This window comes from Rhea americana, unplaced genomic scaffold, assembly GCF_003343005.1.
Source record: "Rhea americana isolate MKP2758 unplaced genomic scaffold, rheAme1 scaffold_15, whole genome shotgun sequence".
NCBI classification, from domain to species: domain Eukaryota; kingdom Metazoa; phylum Chordata; class Aves; order Rheiformes; family Rheidae; genus Rhea; species Rhea americana.
The window spans coordinates 4,409,961-4,433,751 of record NW_028185594.1 but is presented as its reverse complement, the minus strand read 5'-3'; the positions used below and the strand labels follow the sequence as shown (position 1 = coordinate 4,433,751).

General features: G+C 39.7%; 1 protein-coding gene across 1 annotated transcript; it reads right to left on the bottom strand.

The window, feature by feature from the left end:
• Positions 1-961: 961 nt before the first annotated feature.
• Positions 962-23,791, bottom strand: CCNYL1 (cyclin Y like 1). Its single transcript, XM_085299552.1, has 10 exons — positions 23,779-23,791; positions 21,984-22,127; positions 19,670-19,704; positions 17,878-17,978; positions 16,366-16,401; positions 15,120-15,171; positions 12,373-12,492; positions 10,126-10,292; positions 5,538-5,700; positions 962-2,776 (listed from the first exon to the last, which is right to left on the bottom strand). Exons 1-10 carry the CDS (start codon positions 23,789-23,791, stop codon positions 2,660-2,662), a joined length of 948 nt encoding a protein of 315 aa, XP_085155678.1. The 3' UTR covers positions 962-2,659.

Here is a 23,791-nt window from a genome sequence, read left to right as displayed (position 1 = left end):
AAAACAAAACAAAACAAAAAAAAAAACTCTTCCCCTGCTTCAGGTGGTTCCAGCAGAACGACCTAAATCCAGTGCCCTCAGGAACACACCCCTGTTCTTCCCTTCAAAGGGGAAACCTCTGTGTTTTACCTGTTATTGTTTAACCTGAGATGTCCACTAGCTGAGTCTTCTTGGTTCTAATTTTTGKTTTTTTTGGAGGTGGAGGGGAGAGGAAGGGCGCAGCCAGCTAAATGGGCGTGCAGGGCTTCTCCCGAGCAAGGGGATCGCCCGTTTTCCTCCCTTAAGAGGTAACGTTGTGGTGGTGCCCTGCAGATCAACGCTCCTATCTAGCTACTGCTCTGGGTTACGCTCCAGTAAACCTGATGCCAGTTAAGGCCGCAGCCCGCAGCTCTCAGCCGCTGTCTCTGGGAGGCTGCGTTGCCAGCAGCCGTCGGTGTGCGTCGTCCTACGCCTGCCAGCCGGGTTAGCAGCAGAGCCGCCATCRCATTTGGCAAAAAAACCCAGGTGAGTGAGTGACACAAGGGGCTGCTGAGCACCTTGGTGCTGCACCTGCGGCCGCTGCACGTCGGGCAGCCGCAGAGCACGTCCGGCCCGGCCCCACGGTGCCGAGGGCACCTGGCAGAGCTGAGGCTTCTCTGCTCTCAGAGCATGAGTCAGCCTAGGAGCTGGTCACTTGTTACTGCCAGTCCAAGGGGCCTCAAGGCCCACTAAAAGGCGGCAAATCACTGCCAGCAAGACTGGCCCTACCTGCAGGCCATGTAAGTAAGTGCAGAGACACCGTGAGCAATTACTTACTTGCTTGGGTCAAATTCTAAGTCCGCAGAGCGCGCGGGACCTGCAAAGCAGCTCCCTAAGGCTCGGAGGGCCTGCGCCCTGCCCGGCGCTGCGGACCRAGCGGCTCACCTTTGCCAAACAAGCTCCACGCCCAAGATGGTCGCACTGCTACAGAATACACGCTGCGCCTTTATCTTTATTTAAAATAGAGTTTATTAGCTTTTCTTTTAATACAAACATGAGAAAGGAAAAACCACCTGAAGATGTAGCATTATTTTCAAAATTGAATTGTGATCAATACCTGAAGCGCCATGTTCCGTGGATTTGAGAGCCAGGGGCTGGCATATTTGCATACCATAAAATACTATATGCATCATTTGAACAGTTGAGTGCAGCCACGCTGGGTTACACACCCGGGCGCCCTCCCGCTCAAAGGCATRTGGACTTGATGATACTCTGTGCAGGTTTCTGGACCTTGGCTGGAAGAGGAAGTGCACAACAACTGTGCCGTTTCGAGTGAGATCTGCTCCTAGGATGAACTACCTAGAATCTGTTTGACTCCAAGAGGGGAAGATATTACAAAGACTTGTAACAGGAAGAGTCTAATAATACTTACTTATCCTGTTTAGAGTTCAGTTTCAGAGCCTTACAGTAAGCTCCATTCCAAAGTCTCAGAAAGAACAAAACCCAAGCCTCAAGAAGAGTAGCTGCAAAAGGTAAAATTCACTTCTTAAAACAAACAAAAAAAAAAAAAAAAAAAGGAAAGAAAATTTGAGTTTTATGGAAATATTTTTGATAACTCTCTATTGAACACAAGATTTCTCAATCTACCCTGTAAGGTAGGTCAGGATTCTCAAACTCATTACTCTCTCATTATGAATGTAAATCCCTCCTAGAAAAAATAAAAAAAAAACTCAAGAAGAGCCAGATGGATGCACAATATCAGCTTTAGGAACTCCACTGGATATAGCACAAGAGATCTGCAGAGAGCTTGAGAAGCAGTGCTGCACACATGCCATTCATTGCTGGATTGCTACATGGTTTGAGATGGTGATGATGTTTCCAGACCAACTTTCTCATTCAATGCCTCAGAAAAATATACAGCTTGCATCTCTTCCAGAGCAATAGTAAGTATCAGAAAATGAGAGAAGCACCATAATTCACAAGAAATGCAGCATGGACCCTATATATTTTAACAATATGTAAAAACCATTTCTCTGCTCCCACTCAAAACATTCAAAGTCTTTTGACAATCTCTACTGGAGTAAGTCGTTGGTGCAGAGTTAGGATTCCTTCCTGTTAGGCAGCTTCTTGGTTATGAACAGATCACCAATAATAGCAGCTTTTAGTAGCCAAACCAGGGAAAAGCCGTCAACACTTGTCTATGCTACAGTTTTTCAGCTCCAGAGTGGCTTTATAATTTGTTAAGAGTCCCATGTTTTGTTTTGTTTTTGTTAACACTGCATTGACCTGAAAGACAAATGCAGTGAGATTCTGGATGACAGGGGAGAGGAGGGAAGAACATTGTAACTATAGTCAGGTTGTTAGTGTTTAAATTCTAAAATTTAAAACTACGCATTATTAAAAACCTCAAGAGTTCACAGCTATAGGCCTACATAGTAAGCAAACATCTGTGGGGGAGAGATTGAGAAAAGTTTGTTTTTGCACCTCTGGATACATTTAAAGGAGGAGAGTTTGATTTGACAAAGGTCTCATCTTTTGCACTGAGAATGCTCCTTAAGCTCTGGGCTCCCTTGGCTAGTTTTACCCCTCCTCGCCTCCTCTTGCTGGAAGACACCATCACCGCTGGCTTGTGTGCATGGAGTGGTGGTATTCCTCCGGTTCTTAGGGATGCTGGTTCGTGGTGCTGCACCTTTCGCTCGCCTCAGGAGAGGATGGCATTAGAACGGCGGATACCAACTAAATTATCAGCACTGAAAGATCGTCTCATAGCAGCTTTTGACAAGTCTTTGTATTTATCTTCACACAACCGGGAGATAGCCTGGAAATCAGGTTCAGATATGGAAAAGAAAAATACGCACATTAGAAGGATCTCAACGTTTCAAGGCAGCTTTTACAAGTGTAGTAACCAGCAGGGCAGGCACTTCAGGCCCTGCACCTTTCGGGGATGCTACTAGCTTTCTCCCTAGAATGACAGTAAGTAGGCATGACTTGGAGAGAAGAAATTATTAAGAGTTCTCTTCCCATGTTAACAGGAATCCTGTATGTCAGAAGTGAAGACGTCACTAAAAAGCATAGTGATTTCTGTACCTGAGTATCTTCATTCTTGCACCATTCTCACTACCTAGATCCACTTACGAGTTCATACCAGTTAGTTACGTTAGCAAATGAAGGGCTGCTGGGCCTCTGCTTTGCCGTCACTTTGCCCCAGCCTGCTCGTGCCACAGGTCCCTGAAGAGGCCTGAGGGGGGAGCACAGCCCCTCGCTCCGTGGCACGCCACTAGCCCTGATGCTTTAAGACCGCTACTGAGCAGCTGCACATGTGCACAGCTTAGTACTGAACTGCTTTTTCAGCCACTTCGCTTGCTCCAGCTCTGCTTATTCAGCTGGTCAAGCAGCATTTGCTCTGGTGCAGCTATTCTACTATCAAGCCTTACTATTTAAATCCTAAGGACACGTGACTGTCCAGAAAATACTCCGAGTTCTCACCTACAAGGCCTATTTCTCATTGGAGCCTCYAAGCACTATCAATGCAAATAAACAAGGATATCAGTAAGAGGAGGCTGAACTAAATTTCAGTTCTGAACATTTACTTCCATTAATAATTTACCATCTATCACCAGATGAACTTTCAGAGTCCTGCAGTCAGCTACAAGCCTCCACCTTCCCTTTAAGGCAGCACCCATTCAGCACAGCCCAGTGTGCTCGAAGTTCAAAAGGTGAAAAGCACTCTGAGCATGAATAAACTCCTAAGTGTATTTTAAAATAATTATTTACATTTATTTCTGTCGACCTTCTGGAGGCATGCATTTGGCTCAAGAGTGGCATTCTTTGAGACACTGGCTGCATGAGCTCCTGGTGCAAGACCAGACAGACTCTCCATCCTGTTTTAATGCTAGCACATCAATCATAGCGCAACCTGTGTTGACATATTTAGCCCCAGTCTCCCATATGGTGTAAATCAGTTTTCAATCCCTGGAATACTAATTCACTYTTTCACACAGGTTCCTATCAACTAACTGCTCCTCTGCTTCTAAACCCAAAGGCAGGATTAAAAAAAAAGTTAAGCAAATAGTTTGAATATTTATCATCACGTTTTAAAATTAAAACCGAAATTCCCTACATACATACATGCATTAGTAAGTATGTTATGGCAAACCACATGCTGCACTGAAAAGAAGTACTTGGTTTTTTTTAAATACCAGACCCCCAAATACTAGCAAAGAAGAAACAAAACAGGCTCACGATCTGTAAAACATTCACTTATGCCTGGGCACTGAGCAGTTCAGTAAACAATTTCCTGTGGAATATGAACTGCCCTACAACCACATTTACAATTAGTGACAGTGTTAGCTTAAAGTGCAAGTAACAAGGGTGAGACAAAGCAGAGGAGTTGCATTGCTTAACTTTAAATAGAGGAATTCATAGGCATATCATACCTAGCATTCCAAAGGACCAGGAGAGAACACGCTTATTTCCAAAGTAAGTTCAACCACTTCTGGGACCAAATAAAAAAAACCTGGCACTTGGCAGAATTATTGGGGGGGCACAATAGAACAATGTAAGCCAAGAATACTGCAGCCCACCCCTCTTTGAAGGGGGCTGCGGTATCAGTGTACATAAGGGCTGCATTAACGGCTTTGTTGAAAGGTCAACAAAACAACATGCATGGTCATCAATTAAACCTGGACAGATGAAAGGTTGCATTGATCCAACATGAAATTTTGCCTGGGAACCCAGGTAAAATAAATAGATATTTATTTTCAAAACGTCTTGCACATATCCAGCAACTAGGAAGAGAGAGAGAGAGACTGATGCTGCAAAAGTTAAGGTGGTTTTAAATGAGCCTTCACACCAAAGAAAGAATGCTGTGGGGACTCACAGCAGGTAGCTTTTTCCATCTAGCAAAAGAAGGCAGTAAGCTGTATTTAGTCTCCTCTGGACATTATGAAGTATTGCTAAGAAGCGCCTATTCCAAAAGCTTAAGTTAAAGCAAAATTTCTTTAGAAAGATGATAATGTTCTAAAAGTTGTTAAATGAAACATACTGTTATTTCTGCAGCTGTCCTCAAACAAATGGTTTATTAAACCATGAGTTTAATAAACCATGAGAGCAGTAAGAGCTCTCTTGCTACAGTTAAAAGCAGCTGTGCAGTGGGATGCAGTGGGAAACCTTCAGCTGGTAGTAGTTAGAAAGGTCTGAGTGTGACTGTCTCTAGGTGCTTGGAATACAGACTATGAGCAGGGAAGGACAGACAATCCATTACGTATGACACTAATCCTTTCACTCTTAAGTAGCCTAGCTGAACTATGGTTCCCAAATAACAACCATTTTATTTAGTGATCTGCTAGATGATAGACTTCCATAATCTCTTTTCCGCCCTTTCCTCTGAATATTAGCTTAGTCTATAAGACATGGTTTTAAAAGTGCTAATGCCAGTTATAAAAAGGTTAAATTAGCCTGTAATACACTAATCTGAAAGCTTTTTAGGTTTTCTAACCACCACTTATTATGATTAGCAACAGATGCTCTTACTGTACATACACACGGAGTCCCCTGCTCACCCAATCTCAGACCATTACCTCCAGTTTCTGTGCTCTTTCTTTACTAAGAGGCTCCAGAAGAAAGCTCAGGTTATTGTCATCTGCTAGGGAGCGAAGATCGAAGTAGTATTTGGCATAAACACTGGCAGGAACATTGATATTAAACTGCAGCAGCTCCAGGAAGTGTCTTTCCATCTCGTTCCTAGGAGGAGAAAAGGGACAGAAGACAAAGGAAAAGACTCTTTTTGGAAAGTTGCAAATACTGCGGAGACCTCAAGTTTATTTTCAGAACCAGTAACTTTGAAAGAGTCACTGGGAAGGCTGCAGCACTGGCTCGGAGAGCCTGTTCGTGCAGCAGCGCACACACCAAGGTGCAGCTCTGGGCCTGGCACCTCGGGCTGGGYGCGGGGTGCTGGGCTGCGGCGCGCTCGTGCCGCGGCCGGGGAGGCTCCTTCTGCCGAGTTCCATTAGTGCAGCTGTACAATTCACGCGCCGGCCTCCCCGGCCCCACGCTATAGTGATCAGATGAAAGGAGTGATGTATGCTGTTTATTAGCTCTGAAGAACTCGCAGACATTTTCACCAGGCTGATAACAGGAAGGGGGGTTATTGAAGTAGAGGCGGACTAACAAAAGGAGCAGGCAGATCACCACGGCAACAAATGGATCTATGAAGAGCTGCTGCTATTATCTCAYGGAAAAAAGCCTCTTGAAGCAACATGGATTCATCTCCAATAAATAAATAAATAAGCAGCATTAGGTGGGAGAAGGAATTTTCTCCTCAATAGCATTAGGCAGGATAACAAAGTACAATGTCAAAGGGCGCTGTCCAGTTTTTACTCACTAGTCTATTTTCAGAGAGCAAAATATTTGGAGGAAAGTGGAAGAGACTCGTGACATGAAAAAGGCAGCTTCAGCTACCGTGCYGTGGTCAAGTGCATTGGAGATGTTCTACAGAAGAAAAAACTTTTTTTCCCCTCCTACAAATTAACCTAAAAGAAACTGGTGGTACCCAAAACAAGCARTTCAGTTCAGCACTAACTCTCAACAACTCATGTTTCTACTGGTAACAGACCTGTATTTACAGAATTTAGTAGCTATATAAGTCAACTATGAATACACTGGAAGGTTCAGTGCCAAGGTTGTTCTTGCTTCTAGGGAGCTTTTAAAATGGATGTTTTACCTATCAGAGCAGGGAAACAAATCAAGGAATCATCCAGGTTGTGTCCTGTATTGGCTGGCAGGTCTCAATATGAATAGCTGCTTTGTGCTTGTTGCTAGCGTGATGTACTTGAGTACCATTGAACCTAGTGCCAAAATTAATTTCCTGTTCATATGGTCATAAGCCTATAGAAATGTAAATCAGATAATGTTTTGATGATCAGCTGATCAGAGCTTGATTTACTCTATGAATAAATGCTCTTCACTGCCCCTTTTGCAGTGAGTACACTAATACATTTTAATTGTGTAAAAACACAATCCTTCATTGGATTAACAAGTCTATTAATAGTGGTTTTAAACCTGGGAAAGCATAATGCCTATGTGTTTCCTATGCCTTATTTACAAATATATGTAGCTAAAAGAATGAACAGCATGGGTCCGCTTACAAGCAGGCACGTTAAGATTAGCAGCTGCACAGTTAATTTTTCAGTGATTATGGATTCACTCTCATCAAAGCAAACAAGTTTTGACAAAGGATGACTTCCAAATGTCCATTTAATTTCCTTTGATTTTTTCACCACTAGAAGTAAGTAAAAAAAAAGAACCCAAACTCAGTACAAAACTTAACTTCTCTTGAAGGACAAATGCCTCGAGATGGAAATAAAAAAGATGAATATTTTACCTATCTTGAGTAGGAAGAGGTTAAGGCAACTTAACTAATCTGCCGATCACAATACAACCTGCATCACATATCCTTTAACAAACTTTAACACTAGTAGTTTCCGTAAGTGCCAGGCAGCTCCCAGGGCTCACAGGCAGCTCTGGGGTGGCGCTGCGAAACGAGCACCTTTGGGCAGTAAGGAGCGTGCGCGATTGCGGGGGGAGCGAAGGGGCACGTACGCAGCCTTCGGAAGGGACGCCTGGCTACGATCCACGGCTTGTGTACACACACACACACACACACAAGCTGGGTGAGTAAAACTGATATAAACCCTTCTGCCAGTTTCTGAGGCGTATAATTTCCACGCTTGGCTTGCAGTGGCTGAACAAGAGCATGCAKCAGGTTAGTGAAATCATTCTGGGTATGCTGAGGGAAAGGGCAGAGCTCTGGCAGCAGTCCTGGCAGACAGGGCCTCCCCGGGACTGATCCCTGGCAGCGTTCTGCCAAGAAACCTGTAGTCGGGGAGCTGCTGGAGTTTGGGCTTTTTTCTTTCGGCAGCATCACCAGCTGTCTCCAACACTGTAATCCCACTATATCTGAAGTCCTTTGCCAATTGTTTCCACTCTGTAATACTGGTATCCAAAATAGCTATTGTTTACCATCAGGTGACTAGTTCAAGACATATCAGAGCTACTAAAGCAGGCAATTAACTATCGTGCCAATTATTAATTAAAAGTAGTTTTGTAAACTGGGTTTACAGTTTGGCTGAGTATCTTTTTTGAGCAGTTTTCCAAGGTCCCAATTATGGTGGTGTAACTCAACCCAGGAGCAGTGAACTCTGCAAAGTTGCAGCAGTGCAGGGCCAGGGCTGGACACTCCTGGGCCACAGTTAAATAGGGCTGTACAGTCTCTGCCCACTCCTAAATTCAAAGGCCTGAATTATTTCAAATGAGATCGAAATTGAAAAATCCCATCTTAAGATTGGGGGAAAAAACAAGCCTAAATTCAGTCTCTTTCCCCTACCACCACCAGTACTTTGAAAATGTAAGTACTGACAAATTCAGGACACCTACCATTGACAATAGAGAATAAACATCTCTCTTGTTACAGGTATTTTCAGTGCTATCAGTTTGATTTTTCCCAAATAGGGCTATAAGAAGAGACATCAAAAAGAGCAAGATGCATACTCCAGCACTCCTAGCATTGCTGACCCCACTTCAGCCATCTCAGAGCTATTTGCAGCAACGCTTCAAGTATGTTCCTCAGACAGACGAGCACTCTGAGCCAGGTTCAGTGAAGATGTACATTGTATAAAATCACTAATTACGCCTTCTTGAAAGCATGGCTGGCAGAACCTTGCTTTTGGAGACAAAGAACTCACAGGAAAGGAGTATGTATAAAACAAGATACTACGTTTGCTGTTGCTGTTTGCAATGTAAAATACCTTGAATAATAAAAAGTGGGCTTGGTGTAGATAACTCCCCCACTTTTAGATACCCTCTCCCCTATTAAGAAAAACTTAAAAGGAAGGAAAACTGGATATCCCTCCTACTAAAGAGTCCTAGATAAATACTTACTTACTGGATTTTAAGCATTAGCCTTAGGCTGAATCTAGGGAAGACTGTTTCAGAGTATCTCACGTAAGTAGTTCATCAGTACTGAGTACAAACCTCCTCCACCTCAGCATGCTCCTGTACTGTCTTTTACTACAAGGCCTGGACACAAACTAATTACAGCTCAATGGTGTGATAAAACTCAAAACCACACAAAACTTCATAAAGTTTATCGAGGCTGGAAAGCAGGATACTAAGCTAGCCTTCTAGCATCTATAGCACTGTGATAATGAGGGAAATACAGAAACAAGTAATAATAATAGAATTAAAACAACAATGTTGAAATTCTCAAGGATCGCAGAGCCAGAACTTTGTGAGCTGGAATTTAGCAGAAAATCTAACGGGTCGAATGCACTCCCCATAAACACTCTTCCAGCCCAGAGCACGAGCCTGCAGCCACAAGAACAAATATCCTCTGAAGCTGCAGAAACTGCAGGGCTTGCAGGTGAGTGCACCAAGAAAAGGTAACAGATTCGAGGTTTTTAAAAACTGAAATCTACATCTGAGGCAAGAATATATAGAAAAAACTACCGTTCATACAACAAGCAGTATTACTGTAAGACTGTGAACGTTGTTCTCAGCCATGCAGGCAACTCTAGAGAGCTCGCCCAAAGAGAATGAATTGCTTCAGTAGCCGGATGCACCCACATGCAACCACAGATACCAACACAAATAACACTTGTCTGCCAAAAGCAGCATCTAAGAATTCAGACCCTGGAATATTTAGGCCTTAACTTGATGTGGGAGCAGATACACGAATCACAAGTTACAGCTTACCTCACAATTTTGCAACTTCTAAAACAGAAAAGGCAAGGAAAGATTTAGGGGACTTTTCCTTTTTTTTTCAGAAAGATTTTTGTTAAGACTGTAACTTGGGCACTTCAGAGTTACRCTAATATGAAAAATACGTTGAAAGCAAGTAGCCACTTCCATGTCTCATTGCCGGGGAAAAAAAAGGTAAGAAAACTAAAGTTACTCATCCAAGTTATTAGAAATATTAATTTTGATTTGTCTCAAAGCAGGATTATCTAAAATTTCCTAGGTTATAATAAGGGAATGAGGCCTGACATCAGATATGCATAGGCATCATGCATATATCGTAGCACCAGAGGACAGACAATTTTWCAGGAAGGCACGATGAAGTAAACTGCAATTCTAAAAAATACTGCAGATTAACCAAACCTTGCAACTTACATGTCCTCAACTGTAATGTCCTTCAATATTTGGCAATAATCCACATTCCACACGGCCTGATCATCCCAGACTTTAGAAGCCAGCAGAATAGCTCCCAGGACTATCCTCTTCCAGTTACTAGGGCAGATGTCAATCTCTGCATAGGTTAAAAGCCTTTCCAAATAAACCTACAAAAAGGTTAAAAAAAAAAAAAAAGTTTTAGAAGTGTGTTTAAGACCTGGAGCTGAGTTCTGAGCAGCAAGCATGCTACTCCAATATGACTATTTTATCTCTTTACCATTAAGTTTGCCAAAATAAACCTCAGTGATTATTACTTCCCCTTTAGAATTTAAACTTGCAAAAATTACATATTCCATTTTTTTTTAGTACAACATATGGACTGGACCACCTTAAGGTATACAATGAAGATACTGAAGAATCAGTTTTGAGCAATAAAGTCTGCTGTTTCAGTGAAACAGCCTGCCAGAGTTCAGTCACTGACAAGTTCTCATTAGGGCRTACCTGGGACTGTTAATCATTCAGTACCACACTAGCTTTTTATCACAGTTAAATTTCAGCACTTTCAGCTAAAAAGGACATACTAAAACCTGCACAGTGATCTCTGCTCGTGTGATGAAGATGGGCTAATTTATATCATTCCACAGTGAAAGGCCTCACTGCGCTATTCTGTTTCACCCTGTAAGGAACAGACTCAAGTTCTTCACTTACAACAATGTCATCCCTCACTCTCATCTACATCAGTGAGTGCTAGACAGAAAGGTACTGAATTCAGACATATGTCAAGGTCTTTTCCTCATTCCCCCCATGTAATCTCAAATCACCCCAAAAGATGTTGAARAAGTCCTTTCCTACTTTTTTTTCCTAACGTTTTCTACTAATTCACACCTCTATAATGGCCCATCTCTAAATAACTGGCACTTTCAAATTTGAATATAGATTAGTTTTAATGTTCCATTCCCTAGACCAAGATCCTAATGAAACATCAGGTAACACAGAAGGTGCAAGAAGCTGTTGCACAGGCCTAAGGGCAGGGTCAGTGCCTGTTAGCAGAATCTCCGTGCACTTTCTTCCCATGCTTTGCTGGAAGCCTTCAACTGGACTCGAGACATTTGTAAAATAACAGAGCCATCTAGTGGTACAATCCACTTTGAAAACCAATTCCATTTCCCTTGATATTGTGAATACTTAAGCTGGCTAACTTGCTTGAGGTTAGGTACCACCTTGTTCTGTAAAAACTGCTTGCACGTTTTTGGAAAAGCAAAAAACTCAAAATGCTTTCAGAGTTTCCATAGCTCTTTTTTAATAACTATCTTTAGTTAAAAAGCCTTTTAAATTACTTATTTCATTATTAAAGAGTCCTTGAAGCTAAGTCTGCTTAGTTGCCACACTGTCTTATGCATCTTTTGCTGACAGCTCTTTTCTCCTTTCAGACTGCTTTTCAGACTGAAGCCGCAATGAAGACTGAAGTCTAGCGTGCAACAAAGTGCACAGTTCAACAGATCATCTATTGCAGTGATTATATAGATTGCTTTTCTCTTTTATTTTTTAAGTATATACATGTATATGTGTGTGTGTTCGTGTAAATAAAATAATCAGTATCATATTCATTGTTTTAAATCCATCTCACTTTTTCAAATCAAGTAGTAAACTTTAATGAGATTATTGTGTTGTTTTTAAGTTCCAAGCAGCCCCATATGAACTGGAGGAAAAATATCCAAGATTCAGACTGACTGGTGAAAACTAGTTTGAWAGAAAGGTGGCAGTGGCTGCAGGACATGATGATGAGAAAGTCCATCTGCTGGCTTTCCTACAGTGTTGATTCTAGATGCCTTAGGGGGTCTGTTGCTATGAGCTTGGAGCTTCTCCCATTTCCCTCTACACAACAGAAATAGAAGAAGTTCATGCCGCCGATCCTAGTATACCCCACTGCTTATGGTGASCCACTGTTCTGCCTTTCTTCAGTCCTCTTCGGTGATTTTTATGTTATGAAACAAACAAATGTGTGGTTGGACAAGTGGTTAGGCATTACATAGTCAAATACAGAAAAGGTAAATTCCTTTTAAGTTAACCAGTTCTGTGACCATTTAGAAATCTTTTCAAATGAACTCATTTGGACAGTTTCTTCAATGTTAACAAAGTTTCATCAGATAATGTAAATTATTTAAATCTCTGTTCAGCAGTTCACACACTGAGGGGGGAAAAAACACTTTCCGAAAGCTTAAGTTTTAGTAATCAGGCATCTCTTACCAGTGTCACTATTGCACATTCAGCTGTCAGCTGTGCAGCACTGAAAAGTGTCCGTACAAACCGGTAGATGTGCTTGTGATCAGGGTCATGCTTGTAGTAGTCATCCGGAACTTCTTCCCGCTGAAATAAAGGCCTTTGAATTACTGAATATCTGTCTTCCTTATTACTGCCTTTAAAGAACAGCCACACACTGTTATTTCTTTTCACCAAGCGGAAGTGTGTACAGCCTTCAGTATCACAGAGAATGAAATGCTCTACTGAAAGAACTCTGAATTATTGTCTTGCAATATTACAAATGTTCCAAGTCAAAAACAATAGCTTTAGCTGATAATACCTTTGTTCTGAAAACTTTTTAAATCTGCGAGGCTAATAGGAAAGAGTATAAACTACTAGCATTAATACTGGAGTTAGCTGTTGTCCATGGAACTTTTTTACAGACTTAAAAAAAAAAAAAAAAAAAAAAANAAAAAAAAAAAAAAAAAAAAAAAAGGCAGCAGCAGCAGCTGCTTCTCCCTGCAGGAAAGTTATATACACACAAAGGAAGCACTTGCTTTTTTAAAAAGGCAAAATTTAAGAGACTTCACAAGATTCCCCTTCAAGCTGAAAAAGGGCGAAAGAACACATTTTACTAATACCAGCACAAGCAGAACTGGGAGGTAACATACTGTCTGCATAGGATTCAACAACAACAACAGGCGCAAACACGTGGTAGTCCGAGCATGGGTGATGCTTACACGTGAAGCATTTACTCCTTCATGTCAAGTTAAGATTCCTGCAGTTCTGCAGAGTWCCTGGAGGGAGATACTTGCGACTATCCCCATGGACGGTCTCGTGTCAATGTCACGGAGCATTGTAACACCCAGTCAAACGCAGTCAAAAAAGGCAGCAAGTGTACTCTTCCACACCGCATTTCTGCTGTGGACACTAAGGCCCTCCCAAACAAAGCATGCGGCGTGCTAYGTAGACAAGGGAATACTAGAAGCACGTAGTTCCGAAGAACAAAGACAAGAGCAGCTTCTGGTTCAAGGCACTCGAACAACACTRAGACTATAAAAATCAAGATTTCTGAGATTGAGGCACAAAAGCTAAATTAGTGATCCTACACCTGCAAACCTGGCAAAAAAGAGGCAAATAAAACCGAACAAAGGCCAAAAAGTGCCATGGAGAAAGGCAAAAGGAGCCACGCGGAACTGGTCAGTACCAGCAGWACAAAAGCTCACCTGGAAGCACGTTAGTGCTGACTGGAACTGAGAGGAAAAGACTACGACTGAGAACTGTGATGAAGCTCTGTGATGTCGGTAACTTGAAGCCTGTTACTTCTGCAGTTAGGGACAACCGAGCCTGGACAGTTGTCTGGATTTGGACTTCCTTGTGACTGAACCCTTAAAGGACAAGGTGTCCGGAGATTTGTTCCAACTAATTAACCTTTTCAAATGAGCTGTATGTACTAGGCCCAAAATTTTACTGCTATAGAAATTTTTTTCTATAGCAATAGTTTTTGTATTTTTTCTCTCAAAAGTAGGACAGACAGCCGTTACTACATTTCTATCTGTACACAGAACTAAGACAGAACAAACCTTTAAGTTTTCCCTGAAGGATACAATGATTTTTCCTCTTTGCATACTAATTAAATAGGAAGTAGGTTATAATAAAGGATCAAAAGATGTCAGATTGATAAACAAAAAAATTGTCAGGATAAACTGGAGTTCATCCTATATAAAGAATTTTCAACATGAATCAACTGATTTAGGCAGTTAAAAACAGTTTTAGACCAGATATTTCCCTTGAAGTGCCACTGTCCATGCAAGAAAACTTCTATATAGGTCTTCTCCTGAAATTCATTATTTTTATTGAGTAAAGAACTGTATTTATTAAATTGTACAATTTCTATCACACTGGGTCCTGTTTAGGGGTGATACTCTACCAAACTTTAGCATTTAACATTGTTTATTAACAAGCTAAAGCTGCGAGATAAATTAAGCTGCACTTGGTCAGGTAATTCCCAGAGCAAATTGAATTTTTAAAGCCACTAAAGCATTGCTAAATTCATTTGAAATGAAAGACAGAATAAAACAGGCCACTCCGTCGGAAAGTCCAAGTCTAATGCTTCTCAAACTGGACATGGAAAGACACAACCCTGGACTATTCTGTACTATGAGGTTTTGTAGGTGTCCCAGAACGAGCCACATTAGAATCACACCCTGAACGACCCTACCTGTTAGCATAAGCAGCATTAAGCATATTTGCTTTAAAATTTTGCCTTTCGGGTTTTTTAAAGACCAGACTCACTGTCTCCTGCTTTGTGTGATGCTTCATGCACTATGTAGCCCTGTTTGCAATCAACTTAAAAGGTTACACACATAGGTACTGACCTATGTCTTTGCAAGTAAACAGGAAAGCCTTTTTAGTTGATTGTTGCAGTATTAAAGAGAGGGAAAAAGGAATAAGACAAGACAAAGTCCTGATATGCAGTATGGAAGTATGAGCACTTTGCAGCTTGCTTTCTATTTATGTTCAGGTATTATATAGAAAACAAACATACACTGCAATATTTTGAAGGACTGGGTTGCATTCATGATCCAGCTAGTATCAGAAGTTCAGAGGACAGTCTGCTCTACACATACAGTTTAACTTAAGATCAATCTGCTTGTGACTTGGTGTTAAGACATTTTTAGGACTTATACAGTATGAATAAAGATTAAAAATGCATGTTCATATACACACAGGATCAAAAAAGTTACACTTACTGTGAGGGGATGAGATTTTTCATCAAAAATATCCAATGATCTGTCTGAATCTCTAAAAAGCAAAACACCTCTGTTTTAACAGGAAGACTTAACTGGTAATGGTATGTTCTACTAGTAAGTACAATTCATTAAAGAGAATAAAGGGACATATTTTATCATTCAGCTTTTCACAGAACATAGTATGAAATTTTATTGTATTTTTGCAAGGTATTTCATATGAGATCTTTAACCGAACATTTAACAAGTTAAAAATGAACAATGACCTCCCATGTTCTCACTAGCAAGTTAAATTAAACTTCCAAATACAGAAGTCATAGTTCATATTATGTTTAGTACACTTCTCCTTTCAAACTTGAAACCATCTCATTGATAGCGTTCATTATTTAAAAAGGCAGTTGTAATTTTAAAGTATAAACTATAATTATCTATAAAGGCAAGGGTTATTTGCACACGGGATAGAGTGTTCATTCACCTACAAAAGCTAATCTCTATCACTGTATTCAGTAAAAGCTAAACAAAGCCCAAAGGCTGATTTGTAGCGAGTTATGTGCATTTTCCTCACTTTCACTGTTCTGACTTTTCATGCTTCATTCTTAATGAATCATGTGATCAGATGAAATAGGAAGACAGAAAATAGTACTGAGTTTTATCAAGCTAGTAAACTACAACTTCCAGCTGTCCACATCTACATGACTTCTATCCGTGACACTAAGACGGAAGAAGTCTCAGCTTTGAAAAATGCTGAACTTCATGAAAAACTGGGTCATTTCAAACAGTTCAAACAGACAATGTCCAACATCAACCAGCAACCACTTAGCAAACAGAAGTAAAAACATCACACACTGAAGCTGCTGAGTTCCTGCAAGAACGAAGAGAGGTGCCCAGCGTTATATAGTTGTTCCCTCTCCTCCTTTTAAGGCTCTCTAGACAGCAAAAGGAAAAATGTATTTCACAGCACAGAAGATAGTGTTTATCATACAACTGAACCCATCTTATTCCGTYATTTTAAACTGTGTCAGATTTTTAAAAAAGATAGTAAGTAATATTACTGACCTTTCCGTATCAGCTCAAGAAGGGGTACAAAGAGAAAGCAACTACACCATAAAGTTGCCAAAATTTTCAACTTCTTTAAGTTATAATAGCTATGTCTTAAGTTATACTAGCAGTTACATAAGTGACCAAGGCCCTTTTCCCTGGCTCAAAAACAGTTAATTTATTTTGAAAAAGAAACTTAGAAATCACTCACCTGTTCTTTATGTGGTAGAATATTGCTAATGTAACACTAAAAAACAGAAAGAAAAAAAAAGGATTTAACAAAGCATATTCTGTGCATACCATTTTGATCCATAAGCTGCTGTTTGAGACAAAATGTTCAGAATCCATTATGTACAGGCTTCCCTTCGCACCCCTCAAGTACTTTGTGTCTTGGTTTGATATTTACCCGCCTGAACAGCAACTGGCCAAAACAATGCAGAAACCACATATGCTAGCCAAACTACTTTTATGTTCTGTGTTCATGTATTTATGCCACAAAAGAAATGTTATACCAGATTTTAAACACACAACTATTCATTACCCGATTAGGTGACATTTATTGGAAATGTGGACTATCCACAATGAAAGCATGATAACCATTCTACTCAACGTTACATATAGTGTTGTACTGCTGATGTTTTAATTTCATGCCTCTGCCTGTCAAATTATGGGTTCTGTCTAAAAGGAGAAGAATAAAGAATGCCAGCATAATTCAAGAAGGGAACAAGAGTAGATCTCAGACTCTGCTGAGTCAAATAAGGTAACAGATTTCATGTTGATGCTCATCTGTGGCCAAAATTTCAGATACTTTACTGGCAGTGACAGCAGGAATATTTCATTGCAGGAATCCATCATAGAAAAGCTCTGATTTGTTGCAAGCTGTACACCACTTCAAAATGGCAAAAGTACCATCTTTTAGGATCCCTCTTCTCTGGAGGAGCGAGATGCTAGATGCCCGTTTGAAACCAAATTTGAAAGTGTCAACTTAGACATTTCCAAACTTTATTGAAGTGTTACAGCAGTACAGCATTCTGGGTCTGAGGCCAGTGTGCCTTCCTTTCCCTTCAAGCACAGCAAACTATCTTCTCAATTCTCAGCTGGTATCATCTGTGCACAAAGAACTATCTCCATCGTATCCAAAACAGTAGCTCAAATAGCCATTTCCACTGGAGCGCCAAAAAGACTAAATAATTATCAAATCTACATACCTAAAATAACAAATATACAAAAACAAAGTAGAAAGGCTGCAACTAAAGCCAAACCCAGCAACATACAGTTATCCACAACTAGAGGGCAGGCTAATACCACTATCAAGCAGCAAACGCAGTCTTACAAACTTTTCCTACAATTCTATGCAAAATCCATTTCAAGTTTTTCCTGATCCAGAGTTTCTGGAACTGGCTTTCAATTTGAAGACTTTGAATTCCCTTAATTTTAAACCCAAAATGCTGACACACTTCAGCACTGCCTCAAGTTCTCAAGTGCATAATGACAACTGTACTGAAATACAGCAGCACATTAGCTGTCACTGAAAGAAGCTCTCACCAACAGCAGTATAATTAACCGGACTCCCAGAGCCCTTCCATGACCAATCTGAACCGGCAGTGCTGTGCTCCTATCACTCAAGCGTACAGCCGGCTTTGGAACAGACAAGAACACCACAGAAACCCAAACAAACCTTGCAGTGTTACCCGGTCCCTTGTTGATGACAAATGGTACTTACCACTTTATTGTGCTTCTAAGATTAGGCTGGCTGACCGTGCTGTCATCTATAAATATTGTTGAGCATGAGCTATATTTTTTCGTAAGCTGCCCAGGGGAAACCTKAGGAGGAAAAAAAAGAATAGGAAATAAATTCATGAGGAGTGATTCTGTAAGGTTTAGTTTACTAAATYGAATACTGGGTTTGCACCTGGAAAGTGCAAGATAGCTACTGCAGAGCAGCTCTTTGTAAATGATTGCTCTTGGCATGTAAACTACCTTATTGTAGCCATCCWGCTGCTTAGGATGTTCTTTCTATAYGATATAACTGTATGCCGTTCCTTGTAACATACAACAAGTTTTACACAAGTAGTTTTCAGCAGAAAGAGCTACAACCGAAGTAGCAATTCTTTTTCAGCTCTTCTCCATTCTGTTTTTGCCAGATCTGGTCTCAGTCTTTCCTCGCTATTCTCATCTTAGATTTTCCTCTGTCTCCATAATCATCTTTCTTCTTTTATACCATCTCCTACATGTTTATATTTTCTGCTTATTCAATACAATACCTTTCCCTGTAAAGACAGTTTTGCTTAGAGGTGTGTGGGTTTTTTTTGTTTTGTTTTTTTGTTTTGTTTTTTTTTAAGAAAAAACTCTTCCTGACATAGATCTCTCCACTCGTGCCTTGCTTAGCACCTGGAATCGGGAAATGAAGGACTACCATTACCAGTACTATTTAGAACTAGCAATACACTCCATCACCTGTCCTCMTACTGTAGCTTTTATTCTTGAAGAAATTTTCTTATCTTATTACATCAGTAAGTCAGGCTTCTCTAAGCATTTTTAGAGAATGTTTTGAACTACAGCTAGGACATCATAACTGAGGGAACAGTTTTAATCAAGGGGTTCGAGATTCATTAGYTTTTGCCATTATTATTTAAATGACAAGTCTAAACACTTGAAAGACTTCCATATAGAAACTGCCATCCTTCACCACTAATGGATGCCTGGGAACATCTCCCATTCCAGYTGCTGTCTGCCAGCAGAAACAATGCAATCAGTGCCAGGTTGCACCTTGATGGTRCCAGACTAAAGCTGAAACTGTAATTAAAAGAACAGTAAGAACAGCAAGAAAGCCCCACAATCACGCTAAAATGTAACGGGCTTGAAATATTATTACCTTACAAGCAACTTATCAGTGAACACTTCTGCTAGACAGTATTTTTTAGGCTTTGTGTTAATAACTTCCATTCTTAGCTTTCCTAGTCAATAGATTTTTTAGTAATGATACTGCATCTCACATACATTTCACCAAAGTGAACTGTCAAGGAAAAGCAACTAATATTAGCAGAAGAAGCTTAGAGCAGATTTTAAAACTAACAGGTTAACATTTGTTCATCATGCTGATGATACTGTTTGTTCATCACTTTTCTTGCTGGATATATTTCTTAAAATAAGTCCTGTAATGATGCTCAAATAAGTTGAGAAATGAATCCAGTTTTGTTTTAAATACCAACATAGATAGTTTGATTTATACTTTCTCCATTACTGTTTTGAGAAAGTCAAAATTGATACCACTGAAAATCTTTTACTATGCTTTTGACATCAGCTATTGCGTGCTCTGTGATACTTTGCCTGGTTATTCATTTTTTTTAAAGACAGGCGAAGACAATTCAGTTTTATCTTGCTAAGAAGGATTTGTAGTGCATGTAGGACTGTATACCTACAACTGCTACAGTTGTTCCTTGAATTTGGCTTTGTCCCAATATGTTAATACTCTTTACATTAGTACCCTACTTCTAAGAATTCGTTTTACTTACATGGTTGATGTGATTACTCTTCCTCTTCTCTCGCACTAGAATAAGGGAGAAAGAATGTAAACTTAGAAGTTTCTAAAACATGATCTCAATTTAAACTTAGTAAAAAGTCATTCTATTCACTTAACCTTCTGAAGTACAGGAGTAATACACATTTCAAATTTCACTACTAGGTGTCTGGAAAAGCAAAGTTTGAGAAAAACTAATGAGTTTTATCCAGCTAATAAACAATACGCAACTTCCAGCTATTTGCATCTACATTACTTTTATCCATGACACTAAGATGGAAGAAGTCTCAGCTTTGAAAAATGCTGAACTTCATGAAAAACTGGGTCATTTCAAACAGTTCAAACAGACAATGTCCAACATCAACCAGCAACCACTTAGCAAACAGAAGTAAAAACATCACACACTGAAGCTGCTGAGTTCCTGCAAGAACGAAGAGAGGTGCCCAGCGTGATATAGTTGTTCCCTCTCCTCCTTTTAAGGCTCTCTAGACAGCAAAAGGAAAAATGTATTTCACAGCACAGAAGATGGTGTTTATCATACAACTGAACCCATTATATTCCATCATTTTAAACTGTCAGGCATTTTAAAACTATAGCAAGGGTTAACTTCCACCTATTAGGGTAGCAGTAAAACAAAACAGTGCTCTTAAAGGAGAGCTGTGAGTTCTACACATGTAGTTTAAAAAAATGCAACAAGCTACACGAATGTGACCAGCCTGGATACCAGACTGTACCCCCTTTTCCAAACTTTTGACTTTAGATCATTAGCATCTGTACTTACAAGTGCTCATAAGGACATAGTCTCTTATGTATTTAGAGAAAATAACAATCTGAAGAGAGTGTCCAAATTTTTTGGTCTTTTTACTTAAACCAAAATTCATGATCCTGACAGCATCTCAGTGAAAGAGGATATAATGATATTAATTCTACTAGTTCTACGAAAGGTGTACTGAAGAAGATCCAGTGAAATAAGAGAATAAATTATTCTGCCCAATTTGTCCACAAAAACGTCCTGTAAAAATCTATTCATCCAAGTAATAAAAACTCCAGAGAATAGTTTTATAGTTATTAACTCACCTAGCAGACTGTTCTTCCACATGTCTGCAAGCGTAGACGACTAATACATTACATTAGAGGAATACAGAATCATATTTAAAAGCCTTCAGCAGGATATTTACGTAGTTCTAAACTTATCTGTGGCAGAGTTATCCAAGTTATCTGAGGCTGCACAGTGAAGCTGTCCTATAATGTTCAGGAACGATGTCAACTTGCTAATTACAACTTAAGCATAACTTGTCCAAGGGGTGTCTGAAATCTGCAGGTCAAACTCTGCTTGAAAACTGACCTTAGTCAGCGCCTTTGAGGAAAGAGGCCTACATTTCCTTGGTATCATCTCTTCTTGTTAATAATGCGAGCACTTGTTTCTGCTGCTCACAGATTATCCAAGCACTGTGAAATGGATATAACTAACAATTTTACTACTTGCCATAGGACTCTGAACAGCAGGACTGGAACTGACAGAGTTGTCAAAATGATTCTGCTTTTCTGTAGCAAAGCTATGCCAAGGCAGCAGACACACTGGAGTGTCCATCAACACAAGCACACTACTGCCTTAGAAAAAACAACATTCCAAACAAGAAACAACTATAAAAGGAACAAAAGTTTTTTGTTTTTTTTTTGAAGAGTATCTTAAAATCCTTTTTAGTTGCAATTTCAAAATTTACTATTGTCAGATTTTTTTTAGCTTATGCAATACGATAATATCTCCACTTTTTAAAAGTATTTTGGTATGCATAAGCTCTAGTAATTGTTCAAAATGGACTGTATGAAATAAACAAGCGATCTGCAAAGAAATTGAAAATTACAGTAAATCCATGTAATTATAAAACAGAATTCAAGAATCATTATGCTACTGAAACTATTCAAACTGATTAAAACAACATATTCAAAAGCAACTGATACAGACTGATGGCTTAGGCTTAATATTCCTTACAGAAAAATGTCCACTTGACAGCAATTTTTAAAAGCTCTTGGTCATAAAAAAACAACACTTAAAGCCTGACTTCAGACTATTAGGACCCAAAATCTGAAATCTCCTGATATTTAACGTCCTTAGAGTAACAAGTGATTTTAAGTGTTAAGTGAAACAGCCTATGAACACACTTCTGTTTAAACATGCAAACTTGAATCCCTAAGCTTTTAAAGAGTTAAAGCAATTTAATTGTTCTCGAGATGTATAATTAAAACAGGCAGTTATTTTTCCAGTTTTCTTCACCACTTGTCTTTTAATTGGAAAAAAGTTAGTTTACCATCTGTTTGAGACTTGCTTAGGAAAATTGTGCTTGCTCTGGGATGATCAGACGGATTAGATTCCAAGGCTAAATCTGAAACAGAAAAGACAAAAAAGGAGAGACCATCAACGGATGATGATGATGATACTGCAAGAATTTCCACTCAGCCTTCAAATGCTCAAGCATAGTGACGAAGACAAGAGCAGAAACACATAGAATGGGTGGTTTGTCTAAAGCAAAATCTTTCTTTTACCAAAATAAACCAAAATTTGCAATTTTCCTCTCTGAAAAAAATCCCTCGGATATATTTCTACTGATATACAGCTCTGAAGTAGTTCACAGTTCCCATCAAGACAAAATCTGGAGAGGGAGACCTCAGAAACGCCCACATATCTTCAGAAGTCAACAGGCGCCTTGGGTGTTAGGGCAGCTGGATGTGGAGCCTGTGCTCAGTAGGGGGCAGCAAATTAGAACTTTAGCAAGAGCTTAAGTTACAGGAAAYGGCCACTGCTGACCTTACTTTCACTCTATGCTTAAAGCATCCAGTATGACAGGAAACAATCTTCGTGGTCTTGTAAAAGATCCTAATAAGAAACTTTAACAGTGCTGATAAACACCATAATACAGATCTTATCCTATTTCATTTTTTTCGGAATTTCAAGTAAAACCCTCTGTATTTGTCATATAATTAAGTACAACTTGATTGCTTTAATCCTTTGCCACCGTGAACCAGTGACACCATCAGATGAGGATACATTACTTGCTTAGATTAAGATGGGATTGATCACTAAAAAGTTTGCTTGGACTGATGCAACTGTAAACACGATGAATTTTTTTAGCTAGCATTAGCTTTAAGAGAAAAAACAGTTGTTCTGAGAAGTCACGCTATAGGCACCACCTTATGAGCACAAGAACAGAATCGTTTCTTTAAAACTATGATCCTGCATATCCTGTAAGAAGCAAATTCTCATCCGTTTCCATTTGCCATTCTGATCCTCACACGGGCTATCTATGCCACGCTAACCACGAAAGCATGTAAGCTCGCAAACTAGAAAACTGGCATGTGTTAGAGTTTCAAGGCAGTATGCCAATGCAGTTGTCATACCTTTAAACCCCTTAAACTACAAGGTAATCTAAGAGATGTCATCAACTTTTCAGGAAAAAATCTTGAGATTTTTACACACTCCGTCAGCGTAATTCTGGTGAAATAGTTAGTTAGGCAAAGTATGCACAAATTGTCTTGGTGCTAATACTCTTGACTGTGTGAATATTTTGGGCTACTGCAAGTAACGCAGAGCACAGTTGCGGCCCTCAGGCGTCAGTGAGTAAATGTAACTGCAAAAACGTGTCCATCTTCAAGACCTTTCATTCCACGTTCCCGTTGGTATACTACACTGGTATCTCGACCTGGATGTTTTCCAAATATTTGTCTTACAACATCACTGATCTTTGTCCAACAGTATTGTTCTGACCCTAGTCCAGGATGCAATAAAAGTTACAGACCACTGTGATTTTGAATCTCTACTGTATAAGTAACAAAGATCTACTTAGGAACATGAAGATTATTCATCCAGCAATTTCCTCCCTCAAAAAATGTCAGTCTCAGCTATGAAGTTTTTAAAAGCTAACTTATGAAAATAGTTTTTCTTTTTCCACCTTACTGTGCTCACTCACAGCACACAACGAACAGACACATGAATCTGATCATGCAGTTAAAATATAAGTTTAGAAGCCCTGATACAGAATTTGCATTACAGCTCATACCTGCAGCACAACTAATACATACTTGATGTTTGGAAAAAATCCAACATACAATGATATGCCAT

Excerpts from the sequence above, each read along its gene's own strand:
- CCNYL1 (XM_085299552.1), bottom strand. Across the intron at positions 12,493-15,119 it reads AAAAATCTCATCCCCTCACA|CGGGAAGAAGTTCCGGATGA; the intron begins GTAAGTGTAACT and ends CCTTTATTTCAG. Across the intron at positions 10,293-12,372 it reads AATGTGCAATAGTGACACTG|GTTTATTTGGAAAGGCTTTT; the intron begins GTAAGAGATGCC and ends ACCTTTTTGTAG.